This window comes from Natator depressus, chromosome 24 (genome assembly GCF_965152275.1).
Source record: "Natator depressus isolate rNatDep1 chromosome 24, rNatDep2.hap1, whole genome shotgun sequence".
Classification (NCBI taxonomy): Eukaryota; Metazoa; Chordata; order Testudines; family Cheloniidae; genus Natator; species Natator depressus.
Window position 1 is genome coordinate 1,236,509 of NC_134257.1, and position 10,889 is coordinate 1,247,397.

At 63.9% G+C, this 10,889-nt stretch overlaps 1 protein-coding gene across 1 annotated transcript; it reads left to right on the forward strand.

The window, feature by feature from the left end:
* Positions 1-1,355: 1,355 nt before the first annotated feature.
* Positions 1,356-5,921, forward strand: CFAP141 (cilia and flagella associated protein 141). Its single transcript, XM_074938384.1, has 4 exons — positions 1,356-1,469; positions 2,532-2,572; positions 4,738-4,867; positions 5,622-5,921. Exons 1-4 carry the CDS (start codon positions 1,395-1,397, stop codon positions 5,721-5,723), a joined length of 348 nt encoding a protein of 115 aa, XP_074794485.1. The 5' UTR covers positions 1,356-1,394; the 3' UTR covers positions 5,724-5,921.
* Positions 5,922-10,889: the final 4,968 nt, after the last annotated feature.

The following is a 10,889-nucleotide window of genomic DNA, read 5'->3' on the forward strand; positions in this document are numbered from 1 at the left end:
AGCAGCGCACCCTCTGGCAAAAGTTCCCAGGCTGGAGGCAAGCTGCATGCCAGTCACCCGGGCTTGGCAGACACCTGCTCTGGGCCGGAGGAGGCACCCCTGGCAGCCAGGCCTGCTCTCTCTCTTTTTAAATTGCTGTTTAATAAATGGAACGTTCCCCTGCAGCGACGTGCCTGTTGCTCTTTGACTGCAGGGAACCCTCCCTCGGACCCCACCTGCTCTAGGGCTGCACCTGCTGCTCTCCGGACAGCCTGAGCCTTGGCCCAGCCCCTGTGAGGTGGCTAATAAAGAGTGGGAGGAAGTGTCTGATCCCAGGGGGGAGGCGGCCGGTGCAGTTGCCTGCGCTCTCCAGGGAGCGGGTGCCAGGGGGTTCTGAGAAAGGTCCCTTACTGTCGCTGTACTGAGCAGGCTCCTGCATCACCTGGCCAAGAACAGCTGGGAGCCCCCCAGGCGCTGCTGCTGCCCGCTTCCTCTCCAGCTGCTCCTCCCCTTGCCAGAACGTGGGCCGTTCCCTGGCGAAGGCTCTGTACAGCGCCCCCTCCCCTCAGCAGCTGGCTGCAGTTGGGTTATACACAGCTACAGGGGCTGGGGATTCTCGCTGTACCACGTGCTCCTTTAGCTGCTCCTTTCCCTGTCTCCACCCTAGGAGAAGGGGCAGGGGCTCCTTGTTTTACACGTGGGGAGCAGAGGAGGTGACTCACCCACTGTGCCTACAGGGAGTGGATCGCAGAGCTGGGATGAAAAAGCAGAGGCTTGGCTCCCTCTCCCCTTCTCCGCACCAATGGGGGTGGGGTCATTCCTGCACTGGCTCTCAGGGCAGGCAGATGGGGGCTGCCTCCCAGGAAGAGCAGTTCAGTTTTTTAGCTGGGTTTAGGGGTATGTGTCTGAAGTCCCCAGGCCTTACTCTGCGGGGATGTGAGGGTGCAGCATTAACTGCTGGGAAAAGCACTTTGAGATCCTGGCATGAAAAGCAGCAACACTGGATGGCACATCTGCCCCAGAGGAGGGAGCAATATCTGGATCTGGCTAGTGCAGGCAAAGCTCCCGGCCCAAGGGCAGCAGGATTTGTCCCTGGCCTTCTGCAGCGGGTTCCAGGGCAGCAGGCCCAGGGGCTGCCCCAGTTCAGGGGCAATTGGAAGAGACAGGAACAAACGCGGGGCTCATTAAACTGTCCTTTAATTGAGCAGGGGTCTCCCGCAGCTCCATGGATGGGGGACACTGGGCACCGGTGAGCACCAGGCCCCTGCCACAGGGCAACTGAACTCTGCCCACGCCTCCTCCGGGCTACACCGATCACCCAGACAGAGCCTCTGGCTTTGTCTCACAGTTCTAAAGCTGCCATGGTGACCAGGGAACCAAACGGTACCGGGACGGCAGCCGCCCCCAGAGCGACAATGGCACCCGGCAGGGAAAAGCAGGGCAAGGGCAGCAATGTCCCCTCGCTCCAGCAGCTCCTGAGGGAAGAGGAGGTAGGGCGTGGGGAGCGCAAGGCTGGAGCCAGGGCCTGGGGGGGAGCGGTAGGGTGTGGATGGGGGGGGGGATGGCTGGAGCCAGGGCTCGGGAGGGGCCAGCAAGAAGGCAGCCCCTGGGCACATAGAACGGGGGGGGACAGAGCCTGGGCCCCATTGATGGCAGCAGCCTGTGGGGCTGAGCGGCTCCCAGCTGCATAGGGTGTGGGTCTCATCAAGGCCGTAGACGTGGGAAAAGGCTGGCTTCCCATCTCATTCCCTAGGGCTAGATTCTGCCCACAGCCACAGTCCTGGTCTCTTCTTCACGCTACCCCTGGCCTGAGAGCAGGTATCCAATCAGCACCCCTTCACCCCGTCTTGGCGTGTCCCTGGGCCAAACCCGGCCCTCCCTGGGGTGTTAAGAGAGGGGACAGCTCCCAGCAGAGCTCCCCAGTCAGGCCCTGCGTTCCCTGCCCTACCCCCTGGGGCAACCTCCCTGCAGAGAGAAGCTGAAGGCTCACTCGCCCCCTCTGCCTTTAGCTCCCAGCTGGCATCTCCTGCTGCCCGCCCTGGAGCACTCTGCGGTCTGGAGGCCTCTGTTCATGGGCCTGGCTCTGTTGCCTGGCCATGGTGGGCTCCCAGCGGCTCACGGGGATTATAACACGCAGGTCCTGACTGCTTGTGGCTCTTCAAACTGTGGCACTTGTAAGACTCGGGGCATCAAGCCCAGCATCCCAGCGAAACCCAGCATGAGTATTTACATTCTACCCTAAACTATCGCGCAGTGAGGCTGTGCTCTGCTAGCCAGCTGCCAGGCTGCGCCCCAGAGGTGGCTCCATGGTAGTGCTGGGAGTCCTCACTGCACTTTGTGACCCTTCAGGGTGATGGGTGCTAGAAGCTGTCACCCCACCCCTCGCCACCCAAAATGGGAGGCACTTTGAACCAATCAGTACAAGAAGCCTCACTTTCCCTTGCTGGGGCTTGGTGATTTTGCCTCCCAGCTGGCAGTCCTTACGATTCAGGGTAGCAATACAAACTGGGGAGAGGCTGGGCCCAGAGCTGAATGTGCCATTTTGATTGCAGTTGGTGAAGAAGGAGGCTGCCTACGAGAATCTGGTTAAAAGGTAAATGGGTTTGTGGAGGGGGGTTTCTAGCTCTTTGTTACTGTGATTAAAGCCACTTCTCTGTGGAATAATAACGCCCACCACGGCCAGCAGCAGAGCGCTGGGGGTGGGGGGGTGGCAGGGGGCTACTGACAAAGGGAACTGTGGGGGTAAGGTGACCATATTTTCCCAAAGGGGAAACAGGACACCACATGGGGCCAGCTCAAGGGCAGTTTCCCCCCTGCCCCAGTGGGCCCCCACCGCCACCCACCTGTATGGGTCCGGCCTGAGGCCCCCCACCCCCTGCACAGGACCAGCCCAGGCCCCCCTGCCCGCCCACCAACCCATGCAGGGCAAGTGATGGCAAGAACAAACGGGACAAATGCCCAGTTTTGCCAAAAAAAGTGGGGACAGCCGGGACAGGGCTTAGAAAAGGGACTGTCCCGGCCACAACGGGACGTATGGTCACCCTGCCCGGCGATCAGCAGCACAGTCCAGCCAGCCCAGGGCCGTGCCTGAGCGGGGAGACGGGAACCTGCTGGGACGGGGCAGGTGCAGCCAGCATTGCTGTTCCTTGCGTCGTTGCTTTTAAGGCCATTCGGGCTCATTCTCCCTCCGGGCAGCATAGGGCCCCGCTCCCCGGCAGTGACCGATGGATGGGCCCTTCGCCCCATTCTGTCGCTGGGGAGGCCTCACCTTGCGGCGCTGGTGCCCTCGCTGGCACAAACCCGGGCACAGGAGGCTGGGCACAGGAGAGCACACATCTGCCGCCATGCCAGCCGGGCGGACAGAGATTGGCTAGGCAGCTGGGGCAGAAACATAAAGCAAAGGTCACAGACACCCCACCCGCGACAGCCAGCCAGATGCCCGGGCCTCCAGCTCCCTTTAAATGCCACGTGTTCCCTGAGTGCAGCCCAGGGCCATTCGCCCTCCCCAGAGCAAAGCACTTGGCCCCTTCCCTTGGTTCCTGGGGCCTGGAGGAGGAGCGAGCGAGGGCGGGAGGCAGCTCCGCTGAGCCCAGGTGGGGCTGTTGGAGGTGACGGGTGCTAAGGGCCCCTATTGACGGCCCCCGACATCCGCCCCCAGCTCCATTCAAATCAAAGGGGCTCCAGGCACGCAGTGGGGGCTGCTCGTGTGGCTCTAGCCACAGGCCCGGGACCAGACAAAGCTCCCCCCACCCCTTGGATTTGGGCCTGATCCTGCCCATGGATGTCAGCAAGGAGGTTCGGTGGCCGTAGCCTGAGGCCCTCCTGGTGAGCTCTGTCGGGCAGCCCAGCTGGGGCACGGGAGCCAGGTGCTTGGAGAACTGTCCCTGAGCCGAGGCTGGTGGCTTGGACGTTTATCCCCCTAAGCACAGAGCGACCATCGCGGGAGCTGCAGGCACTGGGGCTTGTTTCCACGGCCGAGCCCACCACGAATGCAGCACATTCGGCTGCGACCCTGAGAGCCCTGGTTTCGGTCAGCACAGTCAGAGCTAAGCTGGCCCCAGCTGCCCGCTTCCGGGCCTGTCCTTCCCACCGGTGCAAACCCCACCGGCTTCGCACCCACTTCGCAGAGCCCAAAGTAAAGGCCCTTTTCTTCTCAATTGCTTCATTTCACTGACCCCAGCTGTGAGAGGAGCTCCAAGCCCACGCTGTGGGTGTGGTTTAGAGCCCAGCAGTCGCCAGGCTGGGGGGCGGGGAGGCGGGGGGCTATTGTGTTGGGAGCTGCCTAGGGAGACAGTCCCTGCCCCAAGGACCTCGTGCTCTAAACAGACAAGACAAGGCGGGAGGGGAAACTGAGGCACAGAGAGCGGCAGGGATGGAGCCGGGAATAGAAGCCAGGTCTCCCATGTCAGGGGACTAAGCAGTGCCCAGGAACCTGAAAGCTAGGAAACAAAAGTGAAAGTGTTGAGTGCATTTTGACTGGCAGCTTGAGGGCCCTGTGGGAGCAGGGGGAGAGAGGTTTGGGTTCTAAGTCATTTCCACTGACTCAGTGCAGCAGCCAGGTGCTGACTCAGGCAATGGGGCAAACTCAGCCCGGGGGTGAGGGGTTTGGTTCTGTCCCCCTCAGCCAATGGCTGCCGACCCCCCCCCCATTCTGCGTTTCCATGCAACTCACGCCCCTCTGCGCCGGGCCTCTCCTGACCAGCGCGAGGGTCTGCGCGACAAAGGCTGCCCTGCCTCAGTGCCCCCCTCCTCCCACAGCTGGGCGTGGGGCCGAGTCATCTGTCTGGAGAGGGAGAAGCAGGAGGGACAGAGGCTGGTGAAGGCCTGCCAGAACCTGCGGGCCTGCGTTGCAGAGGAGCTCTGCTTCGCTAACAAGGCGCTGCTGATGGTAAGGCTGGGGAGAGCAAGGGGGCGCTGACCCTGGAGGAGCAGGGCCCCCGTGCAGCCTGGCTGGGAAGGCTCGTGCTGGTAGTGGGGGGTTCCCAGCTGGCCGCCTTTCACACCCGCTTTGCTCAGTGAGAACGGGCCAGGGGACGCCAGGGGAGATCACCCACCCTAGGCATCGCCGCGGCCAGCTCCATCCGGGTCCCGTTTGCAACACAAGCCTCTGGCCCCAGCAGGGCAGGAGTCGGCTCCTCGTGGGTAAGGGGCAGCGGGATCAGGGCGAGGGGGCGGGGAGTGTTTCATTTGGAGGGATACGGCCCGATGAAGTCACAGGGGAAATGCCCCAGAGCCAGCAGCCTGGAGAGCCCACCGTGGTCCCCCTGCGGCCTTCACGGATCCGCCCATCCCGCCAAGCGGGCCGCACCCCAGGTGGGAGGGAAAGGGCCCCGCTGGGCCCCAGTCCCCACACGCTGGCATGGGTGAGCACCAGCAGCGTCAGCAAAGGTGCAGTGCGAGGGGAGGGCCAGGCCTGACGCCCTGCCACACCCAGCCCACAGCTCTCCCCGCTGCGGGCTCAGCTGCTGCCCAGGCGGTGGGGGGCACTGGGCTAGTCCCCGTCCTGCTGGGGCAGAGGGGCGTGGGCTGGTTTCCACCCAGCACTGCAGCAGGCAATGGGCCCAGGCAGGAGGCCCCAGCCAGATGCCAGGGAAGGGCAGAGGGGTCCTGGCTACTCACACAGCTCTTGGCCTCCTTGCCAGGTCCGGCGTGCAGCCCTGCGCTACCTTCTACACTGCGAGCACCTGCAGCACCAGCGCGAGCTGAACCACGGGGGGAAGTCCTTCTACCTGGAGAGGCTGTGAGCACCCAGCTCTGGGGAGCAGCAACCTGCCCACACCGGCCCCCTCGCTCCGCCAAACTGCGACCCACAGCGGCCCAGGGTTCCATGGGACCCCAGGCTTTGCACCTTATGGCACTTGCCCATCCTGCCCCAGAGCCGCCCTCCCGACGGGACAGTCGTGGCTGTTGCTATTTCAGAGACAGCGACAAAACCTCCCGAGAAGATTAAAGTGTTGAGCTAAGCGGAGCAGCCTGAGGCTCTGGGGAGAGGCGGCATTTAGATCCCAGCACCGGGGGGGTGGAGTGGGGTGGACAGCCCAGAGGCAGCAGGAGAGACCATGTCGTGGGGCAGATCTGAAGAAACTCCATGGAGTTAGCAGAGTCCTTGGCCTCTCTGCTGGGGCGGGTGAGCTCCCCTGCCACCCTCCCGCTAATGCTGCAGAAGCCCCACCAACGGGGTGGGAATAACTGGTGTAATGTGTGTGAGCATCTCCCGCTGGGGGCAGCTCCCATCCGTGTGGGCAGAGTCCTGCAGGCGGGCGGCCAGCCGGCTTCGGGGCTGGGCCACACAGGAAGCTGGTTGTGTCGCTGGAATTCCCAAGAGACCTTAGGCCTCCCTTTGCCCCTCCCATCCCAGGGCCTCACAGCACTTTGGGCAGGAAGCCTCCCAGGGCCCTGGCAGCAGCATTATCAGCGCCGTATCGAGGGGAAACTGAGGCAGGGGGTGCAGAAGGATCTTGTGCCAAGATTACTCAGCAAGTTAGTGGCACAGCCCGGTATAGAAGAGCCCAGGAGTCCTGGCTCCCAGTCCCCTTCCCCCACCACCAGCACCCCGCTAAACCACTAGATTCCCGTCCCAGAGCCAACAATAGAACCCAGAGTCCTGGCTTCCCAGCCCCTGCTGTAACCCACTGGACCCCACTCCCCTCCCAGAGCCGGGGACAGAACCCAGGAGTCCTGGCTCCCAGCTGCCCCTGCTCTCACCCACCAGCCCCCACTCCCCTCCCAGAGCCGGGGACAGAACCCAGGAGTCCTGGCTCCCAGCTGCCCCTGCTCTCACCCACCAGCCCCCACTCCCCTCCCAGAGCCGGGGACAGAACCCAGGAGTCCTGGCAAATGGAATCCAATGACGCCCCTTGAAACCATCCAGCAAGCCGCTGGGTGTCTGCACCGGTCATCTGTGAAGCGTCGGTGACACCTGGTGGCCAAGTGGGTTAATGCAACTAGAGGCAAGACCAGAGGGTCCCACAACCCGGAGAAGCCCAGGGTGTGCCAAGCCCTGCTGTTGGGGTGCAGGGAGGGACCCCGGCAGCGCCGGGCCAGTGGAGATGCGCCAGCAGTGTGGGGAAGCAGGGCGGCCAGGTCCCTGCATGCCAGAGCCGCAGCTGGTGGGCTCACTGCAGCATAAGGCCCCTGTCCCCTGGGGTTAGCACCACCCGGGGTGGAGTTAGCTAGAGCTGTGGGGAACCTCCCCGAGCTCATCTGTGCCCCCAGGATTTCCCAGCTCCAGGGCGAATAAGCTCCCCCGCAGTGAGGTGCAAGGCCCCCGTTGCTGGCTGGCTGGTGTCCAAGGAATCCTCCCCAGGATGCGGGTGGCCCCAGCTCAGGGAAGGGACACTGGGGCTCAGCAGCGATGGAGACCCAAGCTGTGGCTGAGGGTTGCAGAGGGAACTGGGGTGTCAGCATTCCAGCAAGGAGGGGGCTGGGCATGAGAGGAAGCATGTCTGAACACGCGACACATTCTCACACACCTGTGGACTCACACGCATTCACATGCATGCACACTGCCCCTGATGAGAGCCTAGTGCCCAGGTGCCAACCCGCATGCTCTGTGCCCAGCCTGGCCTCACTGCGGCCCTGCCAGGTGCGATAGCCCTTGGCGCTCCAATCCCCGACCTGGGGGCACTGGCCAAAGCAGGAGATGCCACCCAGCACTGTCAGTGCAGAGTGGGGGGTCCCAGCAGGGGGATCCCCAGGGTACGGACTCACCTCCCCATGCACCCCCCAGCACACATACATGCTCCCTTGCCGCACCCACTAACACTCCACCCCTCCACCCCCAACACATCACAGGCTCACAAACCTCACACACGCTCCCTCACACGCACACCCTCAGCGGCCATGGGCCTGTTCCGGGAGCCACACTGAGCCAGGCCAGGGCACCCGCTCAGCTGCTCTGGCTCGAAAGGGCAGATAACAAAGGGTGCATGTCACGGGCCGTTTCCCCCGCCCCCCGACTTGTCTCCCCCAGCCCCAGCCAATTCCTACAGTCCAAGGCCAGAAGGAACCACTGTGATCATCTCATCCAACCACCTGGAGAGCGCAGGCCAGACCCCTGCCCCCAGGGATTCCAGATGGGACTAGAACAGAGCTTCCAGGGAACTGGCCCCGCTGGTGATGGAGAATCCCCCAAGTCCTGGGTCAGTTGTTCCAGGGGTTAATTTAAAATCTGCCCCTTATGTCCAGTCTGAGTTTGCCTAGCTCCAGCTTCCAGCCCTGGGATTGTGTCAGGCCTTTGCCTGTTCCCATGCAGGGACGGATCACCTGGGCTCAAGTCACCCCTGAGCCTTCGCTTTGTTCCGCGAAACGGATGGAGCTGCTGGAGTCTCCCACTGGGCGGCAGGTTTTCGAACCCTCCTCGCTGAGCCCTCTCCAATGTATCCACGTCCCCCTCGGACTGCGGGCCCCAGACTTGGACGCAGGAGTCCAGCAGCAGTCGCACGGGTGCCAAGTCCAGAGGTCTCTGCTCCCACTCACGATGCCCCTTTCTGTACCAGTCCTTCCGCTCACAGCCTCGCATTGAGAGCTCCCATTCAGCTGACGATTCCCCCGTCCCCCCAACAAGTCCTGCCCCAGGTCCTGGCTTCCCAGGACAGAGAAGCCAGGGGGGAGCAGGGTTGTTTGGCAGGGGCAAGCCCAGGCTAGGCCAGCTCATGGCTGAGCGCAAGATCGGCTTGTGGAGCCTGGATCCTCCCTGCCAATGGGGGAACAAGGCTCAGCCCCTCCCCCAGGGACACCCTGATCCCCTGGGGAAAGGGGTCACACATAGAGGGGGGCTTCCTCCCTGGCCCTCTGCCTCCCACCCCGTGCCCGCATGTAGCCCACAGGCCCTCCATGGCACCTGTGATGGGTCACGACTGCAGCCTGGCCCTGGGGTCCCGGCACAGCCTGTGTCAGGCACCCCTCGGGCCCTGGGGTTCAGGCTGGGCGCGAGCAGTGCAGGGAGGAGACATGGGGGGCGGAGCAGCATGGCCCCACGTGAAGGGAGAATGCACGGAGCAGATCCACCAGGCTACACGTGACACCCCCCACTCTGGCCACACGCTTGGGGGATGGAGCTGGGGGGGCCACAGCCAGACACACAAGGGGTCCCGCAGGCCTGGCTCCACCCGGCCCCTCGTGTTCTGTTCTGATTGAGCAGGACGGCCCCCCCTTGGCACGGGGGCGGGGATGGGGCAGGTGGCACACGCCCAGTGCAGAGGGATGGGGGGTGAGCCATTGGCTGCAGTGAAATGCTGGTCTTGCTCAGGGGTAGACCCCCCAAACACCCCCTGAAACCATGGGCAGCCTTCCTCCCCACCCAGCTCTCCCTTGGAGCCCATGGGGCTGGCTCCTGGACACACCCCATCCCGTGGCCCATGGTTCTGCACTTGGGTTTGTTGCCCCCCCAATCCCAGACTTTGTGCTGGGTCTCTCCCCTCGGCCTGACCTTGGTGGCTCCCTGCCTGAGGGGCCGTCAGCGCCCAGCCTGGCTCAGCGTATTGACAGGGCTGGGGCCAGCCAGCGGCACCCTCCCAAGCGGGGCCTTTCATTAGCGCGTCTGTCTGGTCACATCAGATCAGCCATCAGGGACATGCGCCAGGGCCCGTGGCCCCCCCCATCCCAGAGACCCACTCCCTCGCCCTGCCTGGGCGTGCCCCATCCACCCACCTTCGTCCCCAGCTGCTCGGCTTGGAGGTGGGCCGCTCTTGCCCTGCAGTGCCCAGCTTTGGCCCTGGAGATGGGGCCGGCTGAGCCCAGGGTGCAGAGCGAGGGGCTGCGAGCGGCTCATGCCCAGGATCCGTGCAGGGGGCCTATGCATTTCCCGTCCCATCCTCGTCTCTCCCAGCTGGGGACAGGGATGCTCAAGGTCCCACAAGCCCCATTCTTCCTTTCACATCTTCCCCCTCTGCGGGTGGGACCCAGCCCAGAGCAGCTCCCTCCATCAGCCAGCAGGAGGCGGTCACAGCAGCACAGGGACCGCTCCCCTCCCCGCAGCCCACGACAGCCCAGGGGGACAAGGCCCCAGGGCAGGGCTGGGGAAGGAGCCCAGCCGACAGGATCTGCCAGTGGAGATCTGGGCTGGGTCTGGGGCACCTGTGGCTGAGGGGGTGCTGGGACCCCCAGTTGCTGTGGTTGGGGTGGGGATGGGCAGAGCAGGGGGAGGGGGCTGCTCTCTGGCTCCCCCCCCAGCCCTGTGCCATCTGTCGCTTTCTCAAGGTCAGTGCGTGCAGGAGCCTGTCCCGCCCCGGGGAAAACTCCATCAGGACAAAGGGATCAATGGGGCAGCGGGGGAGGGGGCAGCGGGAACTAATTGGCTGCACTAGAGCTGGGCCATGAGGAGGGAGAGCCCCTGATGACAACAGAGTAACCCCCCCAATGTCCCTGGGAGACAACCCCCCCGCCCCCTCCAGTCGCCAGCGAGGGGAGCACGGCGTGGAGACCACCACGAAGGGCCTGGCCCTGCCCTGCTGATGCCAGCCAGGCTCCAGGGCAAGGCCAGGGGAGCTGCATGGGGGGTAGGCACCCCGCTCTCTGTAATAGCCCCCTACCCTCAAGGGGGTGCCATCACCCCCTTTCACAGCTGGGCAGACGGAGGCACAAAGAGGAAGAGGGACTTGGCTGTGGTCACCCACTTAGTCCACAACTGAGCTGAGGAGAACCCAGGAGTCTTGGCTCCCTGCTCCCCCAAAATCCAGGAGACCCCATGTCACGGAGTCCCCAGGCGATGCTCTGGAACTGCTCCCTACAAAGCCAGGCAGGACCCTGGGGAAGTCTCCTCTCGGGGAGCAGCCTGTCTTCAGGACACACAGCTCACCCGGCTTCCACCTTCGTGGGTCTGACCCCGGAGCATTCAGCATCCTCTGCCCCTCCCTGTGCTTCCCACAGCGAGTCCGCCCAGGCAGGGTCCTGGGGAAGCCAGAGGGTCC